The sequence below is a fragment of the Mus caroli genome, unplaced genomic scaffold, assembly GCF_978045245.1.
Source record: "Mus caroli unplaced genomic scaffold, Mus_caroli_1 scaffold_2, whole genome shotgun sequence".
NCBI lineage: Eukaryota > Metazoa > Chordata > Mammalia > Rodentia > Muridae > Mus > Mus caroli.
In genome coordinates, this window is record NW_028227257.1 from 120907632 (window position 1) to 120927098 (window position 19467).

A 19467-nucleotide genomic window follows, 5' to 3' on the forward strand; every position below is an offset into this window, starting at 1 on the left:
ATGCTTTAAGCAAGAAGCCCCGAGTTCTCAGAGCTGGCTCCCAGCAGACCCCCCAGATCCCATTGTTTTTAAAGAACAGCACAAACACACTTCACATCATGCTTGCAGCACAGCTTGGATGCTGGCTACTGGACTTTCATGGTTCAGTTTCAGGGTCAGCTCATCAACGTGACACGGGATGCCAGAATAAGTACCTTTAACTTCCGGTGCCCTACCTCCAGCCGTATTGTGCCAGGGCAATCTAATTGATGTCCGAAGAGGAGCATTTCTCTGTCCGTCCAAATAACTCAAGTCTTCCAATTTGGTAGAACTTGTCGCTGCAATATGAAAGCAAAACTGGGTTTATGTCCACACCTAAAACTACTGTGAGTTATAAATGACTAAATTACTAAGCAGCTCAGCTCCACGTTCAACAAAATTTACCTCAGGATAATTATTTTCACCAGCTCATGTTTCCGGCGGGACTGTTAACTTGAAAAATGGGAACAATTAAGACTACTCATTCTTAATGTTACGCTGATCTAGTTGCCAGGATTCACCATTATTCCTGGAAAGAAACTGACTTCACTATAATTTCTTTTTAATGGAAAAAAAAAAAAAAACTAAACCAAAACAAAACAAAAAAACCTTTGACAACCAGTGTCTTGCAACAGACCAGAACCTACCACTAATACACGGATGACATCAAGCCATTCTTCTCTACAGCTCTGGGAAGCTCTGTGCTCTTTGGAACTCCAGCCTTTCTAATTAAATAAGGAGGAACCTGCATGTACAATTCCACAGCACTTAGAACATTAAAGGCTAGCTCTTGCTATATGTTGTTCAAATATATATAAAATGTGTGTGTGTATGAAGCCAGGCATGATGGTGCACATCTTTAATCCTAGCACTTGGAAGATAGAGGCAGGTGGATCACCATGAATTCCTGGCCAGTCTGGTCTACATAGAGAGTTTCAGGCTAGGAAAGGCTAGAAAAGACCTTGTCTCAAAAACAAAACAAACAAAAACAAAAAGAACCCAAAATATATGTATATATAATAATATATATTGATTATCATTAATTATAAAATATATCATGCCATACATTACCACACATTATATGTAATATTATCTATGATATTTATTTATTTATTTATTTATTTATTTTAATACGCATTATCATGTTTACTTCTGACCAAGGCAGTAAGGGTCACAGCATACAGGTATCTATTAAATAGTATTGGGGCCATTAAGCACAAGTAGAAATTCCAGGAGAAGTTACATTCCAAAGGTTTTTGAAGTCCCTAGGAAAACCAGGATACAAGGTCCAGGAGTCAAACTGGGCTATGAGACTCTGAAAACTCTCAGGCTGTTAGCAGCAACGAGCTCCCCAGAGCAGCATCTATCCTGAACCCTTTGTGCCCCCTTCACCTTCCTGTTCACCCTCTGGTTGTCCACAACACTCTTCATTCTTTATTCCACAAGCACCAAAGGTTGAGGAGAGCCTGGGGCCTGACCAGTCCCCTCTTGAATATCATCCAAAAACAGCCAAGCAAGTGTTCTACCAACTGTCCTTCCCAGGCATCAAGCAACTGTTTCTGCATCTTACTGGTGCATATCCACTGTCTAATTACATCCTGTGCAGGCTTAAGTAAGTGTTCTGCTCTTCTGCTCATGGTCAGAGACTATGTACAGCTCCCGCATTTGGAAGATTCAGCCAAGCTGGCATGCAGTATATGCCTGTGACCCTAGCGCTTAGGTGATAGAGATGGGTGGATGGGGAGTTTAAGCAAGGATAGGATACCTACACGGTATGACATTAGCCTGGACTACAAGAGGCTCTGCCTCAAGGAAATATAATCAAGAGAATAAAGGGAGTAATTTCCTCAGGCAGGATTTTCAGACTGGCAGGTTAATCCAGTGGTGGGCTCAAGCATCTCTAAAGATCACACACAGAGGGAAACTTCCTGCAGCGACTACAGGCTACCCCCAGCCCGCCAGGCTCCAGACAGAAACACAACTAGAAACCCAATCCTAGGTTCATGCCTGAGGCCTAGGATCCCAGCTCCTTTGGGGCTCAAGCAGAGGCGCCTTCACAGCCATGGCCCACAGCTCACTTCAGAGCCAGGGCTTTGCTTCTAAGGAATACAAAGACGCACTGAGTTTCAAAAGGCTTCTGTTTCCCCTCTCCCTGGTCCCTTAGAGCATGACATTCACTTTGTAATTTTGTGACAACTGAAAAGACTAAAAAAAAAGAAAAAATACAATAAAAGACTATAAAAGATTGAAATCAAAGCACTGTTGAGGTTAGGGAGAGCGTGTGTGTGTGTGTGTGTGTGTGTGTGTGTGTGTGTGACATGGATGTAGGAGATGGGGACACATCAAGTGTCTCTATTTTCAGATTTCTAGCCACCAGTGTCTGTACCAAAGTCCTCGGCAGGGCAGACTGATCAACGCCCCTGCACTTGGCTGATTCTACACTTCGACCATAGCCAAGAGCTGGCATGGGGCACATTCTTGAATTGCAGCACTTAGGCGGCTGAGGCAAGGGGTAGTGAAATACTGTTAGACTGAGCCTACCAGGTGAGACTTTTTCAAACGATAAACAAACACGATTATGCTGAGCCCAAAGCTTCAGTATGGCAGGAAGCACCAGCTGTAGTGAGCTCTACTTCTAAGGGCACGTTTGAAGTCGCCAGGACACCTGAGATGAGGAACAAGCTCAGCCACAAGCCCAGGCACCCCCCTCCAAGTGATGAAGCCATTCTGCACCCTTCCACAGAGAGTCAGGCTCACGTCAGTCTACACAGTAAACATCTAAAATGCTAAAAACCATTCTGGGCCAAGAAATCAGAGGTTAAATGATCTCACACTATAGAACACCCGCCGCTACCATCTCTGTGACTAGGCCATGTGCATAGGCACACGAGAGCCCGTGTGTGCACACCCGGTGCTTTACGGCTTCCTGAGGAGCTCATTTCAACGTGTGCCATAGGAAACTGCTTAAGGGAGTATTCTCCTAAGCTAGGTATAGAGCGGTGTGTGCTGATGCCCTAACCTGTGGGTCAACTACCAATGAACGGTATTTGCCCGTAAGTCCTGGGCAATCACCATTTAGTATTTCAAGAAAACTGGAACTCAGTTGGTTATTGTGTTTGTTGGTTTTCTGGAGAATTCCACACAGTGGTCTCTGATCCATTCAGAAATTGTTTCAAAAGATTAGACAAGTAGTCAAAAAAAGAAAAACCTCATGAGCTGGAGAGATGGCTCAGTGGTGAAGAACGCTGGCTGCTCTTCCAAAGATCCAGGTTCAATTCCCAGCACCCACATAGCAGCTCACAACTGTCCATAGCTCCAGTTCCAAGAGATCTCAAAGCCCTTTATGGTCTCCACGGACACTAGGCACACACACATGGCACACAGAACTACATGCAGGCAAAATACCAAAACACACACACACACACATCATTTTCAATATAGTAAAACTTAATGACCAACTTCTAGACTAGCCAAGATACAATTTTAAATGCTTTGAGGCTTAATTTTTAGCGAAGAAAAAAATGTCCATCTTATTCCTTTTGATGTAATAGACAACACTGCAGATGAATCCACCTTCTGAAAAACACCTTCCCAATCACTAATCCTAGTCAACTGAGTTTTAGTCTTTGATTTAAAAATAAATAAATAAATAAATAAATAAATAAATAAATAAAGACAACTCCTTGTTCACTACACTTCTCTTCAGGAGGCTGAGTAACAGGAATGGCTGGTGATCTTAGAGACTACCTCTGTCCCTTCACCACAGGTCCCATGTGGACAGCTATCACAGAGGCCTGGTATCAGCTCTCACTCTTTAACCCTTGGGCCAGGTTTCCTACCAAGCTGTGCTCTGTGTTTACATGAATGATAGCATGCAGGTACTTTCACAAGATCTTACTACATGGCCCATCACATTTGATTTCAATACTGATGCTGAGTGTTCCCTGTCTGCAGCCTGCCTCGTACCTGCTGGATAAGCAATGCTGAGTCCAGTTCACACAGCTGCACAGGATTCTTTTCTACAACCTTGACACATGGTGCCATTCCCTCGGCTGAGGTTCAGTTTGGGTGGCAGGAAGGTGAGCAGTGAAGACTCTACCAGACTCTTCACTGGTTAACAGAAGCACAAGGTAGGACGGCTACCTATGTCTGCATCTGGTTTGCAGCACAGTTCAAGAGCAAAGCCATTAGGCCACAGAGTCTGCTCCAACCCAGAGGTAAATCCCACTGCTGTAAGGAGACCTGGCTCAAGGGCACACAGGTGATAACAGGTGAGTACAGCAGAAACCAGTCAGCTCTGCTCCTTCATCCAAGCAGCCTCTGAAAACATCAGCTCACCGCCTCTGTCCCTTTGCACAGCCAGAGACAACACAAAGAGCTTCTAGAGGGGACACTTCACCCCCAACTGAGTACTGTCAACACGCTTAAAAAGTAAGTTTCCTAATTTTAAAAACGATTGGTTACCTTACAAGTCATCATAACTAGGTAACTACAGTCTACAACGTCTTGAGTACCACGCATTATGTTCCAAGCCAGTGAGGGGGGTGGAAGAGTGGGGGTGGGGCTGCGGGGGTGGAGGTAGAGGAGCTTTTGGGAGAATCATCAATCTGTATGTATAATGCTCTCCTCGATTCCTCCCTGCCAGACCGGCCACAAGGCCACTTTGCTTCCTTTGAAAGTGAATTAGAGTTGTACCTCACAACTTTTCCATTAAGGCCATTTATTTACCAGCTGCTTCAGAGCTCCAGCAAAAAAAAAAAAAAAAAAAAAAACCAAACCAGCCAGCAACAGGCAGAATGACCTAGCACATACTGAAGGAGCAGCATAAATTACAGAAAGATCTTTTGGATGGACAGAGTCAGCACGGTAGTGAGAGGGCCATTTTTAAGCACTAGGCTGGCGACAGAGAATTACCTGAATGAGGACCTCCTCAGAATTCAGCCGGAGAGCAGGAGTATAGAAAGGAAGGACCTTCAAGATGCACAAGAGTGGGGCTGCTCCCGCCACCCTCCACGGGCCCGCCCAACTCTCAGCCCATGCTTGTGTGTGTGTGTGTGTGTGTGTGTGTGTGTGTGTGTCTCTGTCTGTCTGTCTGTCTAGCTGCCGCAGCTTGCTCTCGCTCCCACTACCACACATGCTTTCCCAATGATAGCTGAATTTTACAGAAATATTTGACCTCCCAGCTGTGACGGGCTTCCACTACACAAAATAAAGTTTTACAATTGAATCAGAAATCCTTTGATCTCGTTATCAGCTTCACCTTAAAAAACGCCCACTATGTCAAGAGATATTAAGAAGCCGTAATTCACACATGCTTAAGGGAAACAGGAAGGGCAGCGTCACTGAACTTCTCCCCGCCTCGTCTACAAAGAGTCAACATTACCAATCACAGATTTAAAGCAATACAGAGTAAAAGGACCACTAACAGCCCGTGTGAGCTTACAGTGAGTGCACTGAGGCCTATGGGAGAAGATCACACGCCTGGCTTGGGTCTGGATTAAGTAAACGGAACCGGGACCTGAGGCTTGGGGAGAGGCATGGCCTTACCTGCAACTGAATTGGGCCGTGGCATTATGAGCGAGCCGGAGCTCTGAGGATAGGGCACCGGACCATCTCCAGCTGAGGGTTCCGCCTTGGGCAGCACGCTCTCCGAGGACCCAGTAGTCTCCTCTTCTGCCACTGGGGAACAGTTATCTGCCCTTCGGTCATGAAGCACTCCCTTCTGAACCCCTAACCTTAGGCTTCCGTCTCTGTTCCATTCCAGACTGGAGCCACTCCGGTCATCATTTTCCGATGAACTTGTGATTGTGGCTGAAATGAGAGATCGAAATACTTTGAAAATACTTTGAAGGAGTCTAGGCACAGCTGGGACTGCTGAGAGTTTTACACACACACACACACACACACACACACACACACACACACACCCCTCCCCAGCACCAATGGAAAGTTTTCTGGTCTACAGAGATTTTTATCAAAGTATATTTCATACAATGTATTTTGGTAAATTAAAAGAATGTTGCTTATCAGGGGAAATAAACTGCTAAATCACTTCTATGGGAAAGGAAAAAAACTGATAGGAAGATAATGAAAAAGCTGTCAAAATATCTGAGATTTAACAGTGAATCTATGTAATTTGGAGATAATGAATATTCCCTTTAACCACCAAGATGAATTGCTCATATCTCATTAAATTCCTCTGAATCTTTAAATACCCAATCCCACCAAACACTTGCTGGGGAAAGACACTGGTAACACAAGAGCTACAGCAGAAAAGATGCAGGATATGGAAACAAAGATGCAATTTAAAGTCCAGAGAATCTGATCCCTGAAACTAACAGCTGTAAGGCAGGTTCAGCAAGGTGCACAGAGATCAACTTGCCTCGTTTCATAACACGCAGATGGAAAACTTGGTGTGACCAGTTTGGGGTAAGGACCAGTACGGGAAGGTCTGCTCTGGTTTTAGAATTAAATTTTAACTTCTATGAAAGCAAACCAGAGCTGGGAATAGGGGTGGAGAAAACAGTGGAGGGGGAAAAAAAACCAACCCCAAACCATCTAGGCAAAAGCACTGAGCAGATGGGAAAGTGAAGCCCAGAACTCACCCTCCACAGCAGCTACAGGGAGATGCTCCTGATTTCCAGACTGTCTGAGCAGTACTCAATGCCCTGTAACCACAGGTCACCCCGGCCACTCGTACGGCCCCAACTGTTGACCTAATGCTGGTTTGTGTCCTTGAGGATAGGAACCAAGCCCAATGCCCTGCTTGGATCCCAGCAGACCAGGCCTCTGAGTGGGATCCTGGCAAATGGGAGAGAGCTGGTCAGAGTGCACTCAGATCCAGCTGCCTGGAGCTTTATCCACACACTATGAAGAGCACACTGTATTAGCAACTGGTAATTAAGCTTGGAGAGAGTCTCTCATATCTAGGACCAAAAGGACTGAATGGCTTACGCTTTGAAATGATTTTGAAGGTTTAGCAGACAAATGATTTCCTTGCTGAGGCCGTAGGACACCTTGCCACAATTCTATGGCTGCCCTTGCTGCTGCAGCCTGGACACACTGTTCTCTGGTTTCTTTCTCTATATAAGCCCTTTCAACATGTGGGAACCTTTATAGTGTTGAACCTCAAGTTGACCTTCTCCATTTCTAGACAGTGCAGTGGGGGGTGGGGAGGGAGCATGGTAAGTACTCAGTTAATATTTGCTGAATGAATGAATGAATGAATGAATGAATGAACAAGTGAATGAGCAATTAATATTTCAATTCCACCTGTAGCAGACACTATACCCCACTGACCCCACGGTTACCTGCTCAGGACCACGGCCCCGTGCCTATCCAAAAAAGAAAGCCGGTATGAGTGGGGTCTGATTCAACTTGTGGGAAACCAAGATTTTAACTCCAACATTCCTGCCTGTGCTAGCAGCACCACTCCAAGCCTCCATCTTTCTGGAACTGAGCCAGCCTTCACTGCGTTTGGAAAGGGACCGTTTACATGGAAGTAGAGCAAGCGTGGTGACTCTTCCCATTGTGGGAATGCTGTCTTGGATTAGCAGCAGCAGCTGACACTCACTGGAGGTCTGCTCTACGCCAGAGGCTGCAAGTGCCTTACAGGAATGGTTTAACTTATTAATGAGTTTATTGTTTATTTATGGGGATTCATTATTAATAGTAACTCTGTTAATAAGTTAAAAGCATAAAAATACAATCAGTCCCATAAAACAAATTGTTTTAAATCCAGTATTTGGAATTCTGAATGCTTCTCCTGAGCCATCGGGTTATGAGTTAAGTTTTCAAGGCTGCTCCAACATCTAAATGATGGCGAGATAAAAGGGGAATGGAATGTCCAGACGGGAGGGTGCGGTAGGGGGTTTGTGGGGGTGGGGTGGTAGCTTGGCTTCCCTGTCTTGGCTATTTTATTGGCATCACCTGGCCTTAAGAAAAAGTGTCCCTCATGGTGATATCCCTCTGTACCATGTGCTCTTAAATAAATACCTCAGTTCTAACTAATATCCTAAGAGGAGGACAAGGGACCCAGATTATCCCACTTCTTGTTACAAGCGACAGCACAGCAGACTTGCAGCCTCAGGGTCCTAAGAAGCAGCTGGGGACAGCCGGAAGAGCCTGGCCTGGGCTCCTTGGTGGCAGGACAGGCTGAAGGCTTAATTCTCAGAGAGGGACAGACAAGGTTTTATCCATGGTGTCCAGGATGTGATAGGTGATAGGTGGGAACCCTCAAGTCTTGGTGATGACAGAAAGAAAAGTGGATGATAGAAGTTAGCCCTAAGCCACTGGAATTCTCCACTGGAGTGTAGCCATTTCTATATCCAGGACCCTGTGTACTCTACTGCAGAGCTACGCCCTTAGCCCTGAGCTAGCCACTTGGAAGGGAGGCTAGAAAAGGTTGGGACTCATTGTCATTAGAGTGTGTATCCAGAGACTCTTGAAGCCCAGTGGGATTGCCATATTGCCCAAACCGCAGGCAGTGGACTGCTGGCTCAGCTCAGCTATCACTAAGGCCCCGAAGCAAACCAGTGGGGCAGGGAAAGGCCAGTGATTCCATTTTCCTTGCACTCAAGAAGCACAGGTCCTGTCTTCTAGAGAGAGAGAAATCTGGCTCTCATAATAAATAGTATACTGCTGCAAAAGATTCCAGGCTAACAACAGCATAAACTCCTTTGTAGGTTATTAGTATAAACATTCTTTGAAGAATATGTGTGCATACACAGCCACACACACCTAGAGCAATATTAAATATGAAAACACCCCCTCCCCTAAAGCATAGTTTGGAGAGATGGCTCAGTAGTTAAGAGCATTGGCTGTTCTTCCTGAGGCCCTGAGGTAAGTGCCCCTGCCAGCACCCCTATCAAGCAGCTTACAACTGCCTGGAATTCCCACGTTCTAAGGATCTGAAGTCTTCTGGCCTCTGTGGATACTGTCATATCTGTGACATGTACACAGATATATACAAAGTCAAAATAAAAACAAAATGTTAAAGTTATTTCTAAATATGGTTTAACATCTCCCCTCTCCCCCAAAAGATAATCTGAAATCATCTAAGCACTCACAATTCTACCATTTCTACCCGGCAGCTGGCAGAGATGCCAGCCTTTGTTGACAAATGCCTGTCTTCATCACTCACCTAGTCTGAGCCACTCTTCCACCACGGACATAAGGCACATGAGCCCACGTTCCATCAAGCTGTCTGGTTAGATTGTGCCCCACAATGTGGTAAACAGAGTTTGACCTGATGGACACTTTTCTCTTACTGTACACACTTGGAGAAGTTGTCAATCTTCCTGTGTACCTGCTCATTCACACATTCTAAACACCTTCCTGAGATTCGAAGGCACACACAGAAAGAGGATCCTCATGGCATCTGGGAAGAGGTGCCCAGGCCAGGAGCCCACCCCACTCTACAGAGGCAGGGACAGACCTGGAGAGAGCTAGTGGCATATCCAACAGCAGCTCCCTTCTCTGTGCAAGCAATGCATTGGCAAGACCTCCCTGGCTTGCCCAAGCTCAGGATGTAGGAGCGGCTGTGGCTACGGGAGGGTTTGCTGTCATCAGGTCATCCACTCAGTCACCAAATAATGTAGTGAGTAAGGGTAGACAGTAACTGCTCCCTCCTTGGCTTTTCCTCTACCATCTTTGCCTTATCTCAGCTTCTATGTTGGAGGTACACTTAAAATGAAATAAGAGAAAACAAACAAAACCCCAAAAAACCCAGTGTAGGTTCAGAGCCAAGTATCTCACTAGGACCTAATCACACTGTAGGTTTGAAAGAGCATTAAGCAAGCTAGGCAGATTACAACTCGAATTCATGCCTAGTGCACTGACCAAGTTTCAGCTGCACATAGCAGCAGGGTCTTACTTGAGCTAGAGAGGAAGGATAGGTGCAGAGAAAGGGTATATATACACAGTGTGCACACACACCTAGAACAGTATCTTAAACACAAATGCTTTGAGATCCAACCTGGGCTCTCCACCCTTTGAGAACTGGAACTGTAGATTCTCCAGGCACATGGCACAGGGGATTCATGTCCATCTTACAGACATAAACTCATGCAACCGTGTTTCCCTTTCCCACTGGGGACTTAACATCACTTTCTGACCACTCCTAGGAGAGCAAGTATAACTGCATGATCCTGACTTCCATCGTCTCTCTGGGCTCATCTCCTTTGCCTGACTCGTACCCTCAAAGAAAACTCCAGGTTCACTCTACATCTATGAATGAGCACTGTTTATCCCCCCAGGAGCAAAAATTGAGTAATGAGTATTCTGAAGAAATAATATGCCTACTACGGTGGTTGACACACCTGGCATAACAGGGCTTCCTTACTTACGGTGTACCCGGCTCTGGCCTAAGCCCTTACCATACCATCCTCACTGACAGGAAAGTCCCACAGCTCCTGAAGTGTCACATGCCTCAGAATGCTGTTCTGATCCTGCCACACGAGTCCCAGAATGTACCCTGATACATTGATAAAATATGAACATATACTGCTCTAGTTTATTTACTATGAAGCACATACTCCCAAAATATACATTATAAATAAAGGAAAACAGAAATTACAATTTTCTTCGAGCACTGAATAGGCTGTCAGTCATTCTCCACGTTCACAGTCTGAGCTACAGAGAACCACGCCCTTCCCTGGGGTTGGAAACATTTCAATAGGAGGTCGTGGTTAAAGTGCCTCTTAAATTATTAGCACAACAGCTCTTTCCCCTTCCCAGACAACTGAAGACAAACAAAGTAGCATTGAAACACCTGTTCAATGGATGCTGGGAAGAGCTTCAAAGTTAAAACCTAGAGCAATGGATTAAAAGTCAAAGAGGAAAGGAAAATAACGGCTGCTTCCGGAAGTGGAAGAAGGAAAGAAATAGGCTAAAAGGGGACATCCAGCCTTTTTAGTGCCTTCCTTGCCCCGACCAAAGGAAGGTCCTCTGACCACTTCTGAGGTTACACTTCAACGCAGCAAAGGAACTCTGAGGCTGAGAGTCAAGGCAACACCGTAGCACTTCTCTAGGTCCCCGGACAGACAAAAGGTCTCAGTCCTCTCCATTGAAACCACACCTCATGCCAACAGTTGCTCAGGATAGATTCCCAGAGTACACCGGCAAAGACCGCATAGCTCAATTCTTCGTGACATCATCTTTCCGGCCAGGTATGCTGGACTGTACATCTCTCGAATCCCCAACCCCAGGCCAACCCCTCTACACACTAGCACAGACCACACACAATAGTTCCTGGCTCACCTGCTCCCAGCTCCTAGTATCTATTAGCTCAGCAAGGAGAAGGTTCCCTGGGAAGAATGCAAGCTAGCCCTCCTGCCAGAGGGAATGCCCAGACGGGGCCCTGGAAACCCTCAGCTCCAGGGACTATCTGGCTTCTCCTCTTGCACAGCCCCAGAATGAGAGCCTGGCACTTCTGGCTAGCCCTGCCCTTTGGGTGTTGTGCTGGGAACCCTGTGCACTGGATTGTGACAGCCAGGTCTCTGTACCAGATCTCCAGCTCTGTACTCACCCGCAATTGCGCAAGGTATGCTTTGCCACAACACGCAGCGAGGCCGGCGACCCAGCTGCCGTTCTCAGGTACATTCATCAGGCCTTTCAATTGTGGAAATACCTGAAGGAATGGCTGCAGGCAGGGCCGTGTGGGAGGGAGGCGACTGGACCCGCCTCTCCCAACGAGAACACTGCCACAATTGGATCTGGCGTGGTAATGAAAGTCTCTGGGAAAAGTCTGAAGGCCTGGATGTGAGTTTTTCTACAAGTTATACAGTGCTTTGGTAATGCTCTGAAAATCTATACATGGACCGCATCCACAATGGAGCTTTTGGCACACTCAAGCGATGCCCCAGAGCTCCAGGCTCCTTGGAAAAGGGCTCTCAGCAAACAGTGGTTGGCATTATTATGCACCTAGAGCAAGTACCTTCCATGGGAGAGGTCCACTTAAGCCAGTGTCAGGACGAATGATTTCATAGTCCCATAAGGAGACAATTTTGAAAACAGATACTGTGCCTTACTTTTTATTGTCTCAATACTGAACAAGTGTGTCCTGGCACACAGCAGGTACCCATACATGCTTGCCTGTTCCAATAGAACAGCCTTTAAAACCCAAACACCCACAGTGGCTGCAGTTGGTGCAGATGCTGCTGGCTGGGACCACCAAGGCTTTCTCCCCATGTTTACTATGTTACCAGATCATAAATGTAAAGAGAAACTCCCCTTCTTTACCCAAGAGATTTTAGAAGGCTTCTATAATTAAGGATGATTTTTAAATTGCAGGCAATGTAGCAAAATGACTATTAACCCAGATTTGAAACGTTCTAAATAGTTATTACCCAATCAATTTCAAAGCATTCTAATTTGGGAGGGGAGATGGCGATACAGGTGGCAGCAGGGCAGCAGAAGTATAAAATCAAAAGGGTGGGACTTATGATTCTAAAATGAAAAGAAAGTACAATTAAATTACCACATCTGATCACCTTCCTAGGAGACACAAAGTCACAGAAACGAACAGACTTAGGGCCACCTCCAGAACCACTTTCATTTCATAAGTCGGGAGGGGGCACAGAGAGTCAACAGAAGATAAGAAGATGGCTTATGTTCTAAGCAACTGGTCATGGAAGCCAATGTTAGCACATCCTACCGAGCGGCAGCAAGGGATGGCCTGAGGGCCCCACAGCTTAGTAGGAACCATTCGTGCAAGAGAAATGTTTCCATGAAGGTGTTCCCATCAAAGCTTATATTTGCTTCCCATCTCTAAATGAGTGAGGGAAGGGGGGCAAATATCAGCACCCCAGGAAGGCAAAGGAAGAAAAACAGACAAAGAGCTGAGATTGGCATTCACCACCTGCAACTGCACGGACTGGGGGGAGTCAGGCAGCAGACCCTGTGGTCCAGACGAGAAATGGGGTGGGGGTGGGGATATGTGGCAGGGGGGGGGGACGGGTGCACGGAGCTGACACATCATCTGGGAGAGATTCAGAGTTGGGGGGCAGGGCCATGGCACAGAGCCCTCCAGTCTTCCTGGAGTTTCCCCAACACCATCTCTCAAAAGCAACAGGTGCAGGATGCTGCAAGTGAGAACCTGGGCAGGTTGAAGTAAGCAGTGAAGAAGGCAATGGAAGGGAAGAGGCTTTGAACAGCCCCACCCTTAGCCAGAGTGGCTAATGGTTAACTTGAAACCCTTCTGCTTGGGATATCTATTGTTAATAAAGAGGAAGAATCTTTACACACTGTGGTGGTATGGTTTTGTTTGTTTGTTTGTTTGTTTGTTAAGTCTTGGGGCAAGTGAGACAGCTTGCTTGCTACACAAACTTGGCAGCCTAAAAATGATTCCTGCCACCCCATAATGGCAGAAACAGGAAACTGACTCTGCTGGATTGTCTTCTGACTGTCACATGAACAGTATAGCATATATATCCACAGGCACATCATACATATACACACATGCACACACAGACACAGGCAATGCATGCATGCATGCATACACACACACACACACATACACGTATGTATATATTTATGTTGGGAATTGGTTCTAATGCTTTGTCTTAATTTGGCCCCCAAAAGCCTTGCTTCCAGATGCTGAGGGTCCCGCCCCTAGCTGGCTTCAATTGGTAATAATGAATTGCAGAACAGCCAATGGCTGGGCAGGGAGATGGAGGCGGGACTTTTAGATTTTGCAGGCAAGGGACTGAGGGAGAGAGGGGAAGGAGAAGAGAATTGCCATGACAGGGGAGCAGAGGAAACTGACTTAAAGCCTGCCAACATGTAAGATGCCAGGAAAGTGGCCCTGGGGCCATCCCCCTGATTGGGTCTGGGGTAGCAGACATGAAATATAGATTTTAAAAGATGTTAACTCAAGATTACTGGAGGGGAGGTACATGTTAGGCATTGGGGGGGGGGGGGCGGCGCACGTTTAGAAGTGTCCACTGAGCTGGTCATGGCATGTCAAAATAAGAGTGGGTGCAGAGCTAAAGCAGAGAAGCGAATTCACAGCTATGTATTTATATGAATCAAATTCTGGTAGAAAGGCCAGGATTAATTTGTATTTCTTCTCCTCAATGAGTCTACCCTGTCTTCCTCAGTGAAAAACATCTCTTGTCTTGAAATAAGTATACACATTTAAATATTTATCATCATCTGGACATAAAAATTGAACAGATATAATTCAGAAGATGCCTTAAAACACAGTATTTCTGAAAAATTTCTGAATACAGATTAGTATATACATATATATACACACACACATATATATATAAATAATCTACTACTATATAGAATATATATATTCTATAGAGTAATGGATTTTTTATTCATTTTTATTTTATTAGTAAATAGATTTTAGATATATATAGGCTTTTCCCCCTAAACTGGGATTAACACAAATTACAATTCTACCTGTAACAGTTGGAAGCAACTTAAAGGGGTGTCAGTAAGAAAACATTTCCTGAGGCATAGAGGAAACACCTTTTAAGCCATTTCTTTATAAAAGCTTTTCTTTTAAAGCAAGTTGTGTTTACAGTGACTGGTACATCTGGGGTTCACACTTAACAGGTTTTCACACTGCAAATCTGAAAATCAGCATCCAGGTAATACCAATGATTTCAGTAAGTTAAGAGCAGGCACCAGAAGAACTTGTCTTTAAAATAAATAAATAAAGACACTCACAGAGAACACAGTTAGTCCCAGCTGCTTAGCCAGTACTTCCGCATGACAGAGTCACTGCACTTCTAAAGACTTGAATGTCCGGGGAACCTGGACCTCTTGGATGACATGAGAAGGGTGAAGAGGCCCAGGGAAGTTCCTTAAGCCCCCTGGTCTCCCAGAGCAAGAATTGGAAGGGGGCCCAGTGTGTTCTAACAGTCACTGGCCCCTTGCTAAACTGTGGAAACCCAATGCAGCCGGGGTACCTGTGGTCTCTGAGGAAGCTGCCTGGGCATGTGGCAACACAAGCTACTCTCCCTGCATCTGCTGGGCGGAGCGATTTAGGTTCAACATGATCAGCGTGCTGGAAATCGGCCTAAGAAGTAAGAGGAGACTAAGGAATTTCCAAGGACATGTTGGCACTTTTTGAAATGTCCCCTAATGCCCTGACTAAACTGTGCTCAGAACACTGCTTTGAGCCTTTTGCTGCCCCAAGCACACAATACCCAGGAGGCCTGGGCCTTTGCCATTCAATGCTGGCTGCCCCAGTTCAAGTGGCTACCCCTACTTAAAATGGAAAGTTAAAGAAAAGCTGGGTCCCCTCTCTTCCAGCCGTGTCTCATTGGAACTCAAAGCCTCTCCAACACATTCTACAAAGGTGCTGCCAGGGCTTCTGAGGTGGGAAACCAGAGTGCTTGACCTTTGTTTCCGCCCAGACAGATAAAGGGGTTCTTAAATCTTTTACTTTCTTAAACACCTATGATGCCCAATAGCTGGGACCACAGGCTGCAGTTCATAAACTCAGCAAGTTCTTCAGAACACAGAAACATGTCCTACTCCGGCAATCACAGAGCCACAAATACAGCATCCATGCCTGTCAGCTCGGGCTTGGGAACCTGCACAGCCTGCAGAGATCGCAGCAGGAGATTGCTCCTCCCCTCTGGCCTCTTCAGACACCTGCAGCTCAAGTCAGCCTGGAGAGGAAATGCTTGCTTCTTTTCCTTCTCCTCCCTACCACACCTTGGCAACAGACTTTAGTGCCACAGGTCACAGAGGAGAGAGAACGGAGGCACACGGTCGCCAGCACAGCCTCTCTCACCTACCCAGGGCCTTGACCTATGCAGTGCAAGCCTGTTCCCCAGGAGCTGGGGTCTCCCATTCATCACAAGAGACTGCTAACCACCCCCCTCACTTTCCCATTCTTATGTCAATTTATTCAGCTCTTCATGCTTAGCCAAGTTAAGGGAAAATATTGACCAAGGAGCACTGTTGATGACATAATGGTCCTAAGAACTTAAGACACCATGATATTAAAAGTTTTAACAAATCTACTCAAAATAGAAATCTCGAGTAGTTCTTTATAAGGCAACTAGAAGGTGGCTGCTTCAGGGCCATTGCAGACTGGCAGCAATTCTCTCCTTAATATCTCCTTCCTGGTACTCGGCTCGGATCCCAGAGTGGGGAAAACACAGCTCTCATCCGTATGGAGCCAAAATGAAATAATAAGTACACTGAAGGAAACCACCACGGGGCTGCGGGAGCATCGACTACAGAGTCTCATAGCAGAGATGGGGGGAGATTACATTAATCAAGTGTTAGTTAGGAGCCTCCTGGCAGCTTAGTCCTTCCCTGGCAGAGCAGAAAGCTAAGCCAGTGCCTTTGCTTTTTGCAAATGGCAAATGGGTGGCTCTGCTCCTGAAGACGCTTGCAGACGTCTGACCTCCAGCCTGAATGGCACCTTTAAAATCGAGACACATGCAACGCCAAGTCTCGAGCTAACAGTAAAGATGAGAAGTCTGTCCCCAAAAGGTAGCAGTGGCCAAATCCTTGAAGGGAGATTAAATTCTCAGAAGGACATGGCATTTCAAGAGCTAAGGAAGTCGTGTGGCTACCACTGAATTTGCATCAAAGGTCTGTCTACAGAGGAGAGCACAGACACAGAGCACAAGCAAAGCTGCTACACAGGAAGAGCTTGCTGAAATGAATTCACAAAGCAGAAGAGGTAGAGAAGATGAGAAAGCCAACTAGCTGGATCAGCTCAGGCAAAGGCCTTGAGGCTGGGAAATAAATAAATAAATAAATAAATAAATAAATAAGGATTTGCGGTAAAGCCTCCATTCATACAGAAATCCCCAAGTCAGCTCAACAAAGACAGAAGCAGGCCGCTGGATGCCCAGGCACGACCTGGAGAACATGGAGAAACAACGATTTCAAGCTGCTGGAATGTCACTCGTGGCGATGGCGACCGTGTTCTAAGACCAGCTTGCAAGAACAGGTACCTGATTTTGAACATACTAGAAGTTAACCGATAGTTTAAGGGAATGAATATTATGTGTAGATTACATTTTGAAACCGCAATGAGTGCAACATGAAACGGATCCGTAAGAGTTCGGTCCCACAGAGATCAGCCTCCTGGCTGTAGCTGAGTCCTCCCCAGTACATGCAGAGATCTACAGCGGGACCCCAGTACTCTCCGGGGTGTGGGGTTCAGGAGCATCTTCAAAGTCTGAACTGGATAAATGCATGATTTGGGTTTTAAATTATACTTGGATGAAAGCGCAAGTGACAGGAGAACACAGAGCTCAGAGGTCTATTTGACTACGTATTAAGGTGGCTATGGAGCTGATGAAAGATGACACATAACAGCTCCTCAAAGACATGGCCATAGCCCAGCAAAGGGAGGGCCGGGAACTGTTCAGAAGAGGCCCACTGTGATATCAACACGATTGTAGAGCAGAAGGCTTGAGTGACGCCTTTGGGTCCCACCCGTCTGTACCCGTCTGCTGGCGGAAAGCAGACATGCTAGATCACTGCTCTGCCACTGCTGAGCACGCCTGCAGGATCACACAAGCAATCAGTCCGGGCTGGGGTACGGAAACGAACACTCTCAGAGTCACTGGATTCTAATATCGCACAGGTCTAACAGAATTAACTGAAATCCTTGGTTTTCTAGACAAGGAAGTATGTGAAGGAGTTAATTCAATGTTGCTCAAGTCCATTAGAATCCAGTCTTCAACTCAGCAGGACTGCATCTACCAGGAGGCCCAGGAAGGCTTTCTTAGAAAACCCTGGCCTCAAAACAGTGACCAGATCCCATTATAAGCAACATTCAAAGACCACAAGCCCCATAGGTCATCAGGCGGGAAAGCAACCTTGAGATCTGGTTGTGAAAACTGTTTCATTTGCAGGCTTTTCATTACCCTGCTGTGGTGCCCTAAAGGGGACCTGATGCAAAGGAATGAAGTGACCGGGAAGGTGGGAGGGGTTTTGTTTTTGTTTTTGTTTTTTTAAGGAAAAAAAAAAAAAGCATATGGGCGCAGTGATATAAAATAAACATTAAGGAATATAGAAGCTAAAATTCATTCTCTTGGCTGCAAGCAGCCCCGAGCTGTCAGCAGTAAAGCTGGGGTGGGGGTGGGGGGTGTCTGCAGTTTGACCTTCACGGGCCACAAGGAACCCTCTCACGAGGTGGCTACGGTGCTCCGGCTGCCGTGCGTCAGGCCGTTACATTGCCAGATAGTGTGTTTCTTACCTATAATTCCACTGTCCTTGCTTTCCAGGGTGGAACTGGGGCTGCTAATGGTCTCGCAGGGACTTTTGCTGGCTGCCGTCTTGCTGACACAGCTATTCAAGGTCGAGCAGGGGCTGTCGGTGCTGGGAGAGGCAGTGCTGCTTGTGAGTGTGGAACACGGGCTGATGCCTTGACTCAGGGCTGTGCACTGCAAGGGGAAGGGAGGGAGGGAGGAAGAGAGGGAGGGAGGGGTTAACACGGCTTACACAGTATGTGTGCTTCAACACATGTTTTTGTTTTGGACGCCAAAATAATGAAACTTAAACACAAGACAAACGGAGACATTTTTTTTTTTAAAACTTCTGTAGCTAAATAGGGACAGACACGATTTTCCAAAATGCTTAAAAGAGATGTGTCTTTCTTTGTTCTGGTTGCCTCCTTTGAGGTTTCAACTAAAAGGGCAGTCTTAGCAATGCTTCAGTGGGAACACAAATTCATAAAAACAGAGATGGCCAACAGGCAGACTTCCTTTCATTTAAAGCCTGCAGAAGACAAATGGGTTATTTGACCTCTGTGTGGGGAAACCTGGGGACCATGTTTCTATTAATGTTTCACAAGCACGGCAGCCTGACTTTATTCCTCAAGATTTATAAGCTGTGTGTTCAGGAAAGGAGACTGGTGACCACTGCAGTCTCCATCAACGCCCTCCCCCGCCACCCTCTGCCCCAGTCATGCCTCCTCACAGAGACCCTGGGCGGAGGGAGGCAGAAGTCCCAACTCTATGCACTGCTACTTGCACATTCACAGGTGGCCGGAGCCTGGTGGCTGGGTTCCCTGAGACAGAGTGCACCTCCCTGAAGGGTAAGACATTTGATTCTCTCCCAATTTGTCTCTACCTCATCTCCTATCAATATTCTCTTCACCCCACTGACTTCCTCCTCACCCCCTAATCCCAACAGCTGAGAGAGCACAGAAAACCATAGACCAAAGCAGTCCGTGAGAGTAACGGTGCTCGCAAGACAGAAGTACCCTTATTACAAGACAACCTGTAGCTGATATTCTCTGGGTCATGGCTGTAAGGTTAATATGGACATTTTCTTAAGTTCTGATCCCTTCTGTTTGTCCTTAACAATTTCCACCACCATCCCCAGCTGAGACCCAGAAACTAACTGTTGTATTAAATTTCAAAACACAAGTGCCCAGAACTCATTTGACCGAACAGTAATGAGAGCCCCACTCCTCCCACACATGCCGGTAGGGTGCACGCTGAGCATGTAAGG

General features: G+C 46.2%; 1 protein-coding gene across 5 annotated transcripts in view; it reads right to left on the reverse strand.

The window, feature by feature from the left end:
• The window catches only part of Tanc1 (tetratricopeptide repeat, ankyrin repeat and coiled-coil containing 1), a 237244-nt gene that overhangs the window by 54666 nt on the left and 163111 nt on the right, over positions 1-19467 (reverse strand). Inside the window, exons 7-9 of one of the 5 annotated variants that reach the window (XM_021177913.3) lie at positions 18209-18395; positions 5566-5829; positions 216-317 (exon numbers count right to left, since the gene is read on the reverse strand). In XM_021177913.3, the coding sequence (XP_021033572.1) occupies positions 216-317; positions 5566-5829; positions 18209-18395 (553 nt within the window). Of the gene's footprint in view, positions 1-194; positions 318-5565; positions 5830-6623; positions 6801-11277; positions 11436-11545; positions 11636-18208; positions 18396-19467 lie in introns of those variants that run through there. The other 4 variants (XM_021177906.2, XM_085834887.1, XM_085834888.1 and 1 more) reach the window with 4 other exon arrangements.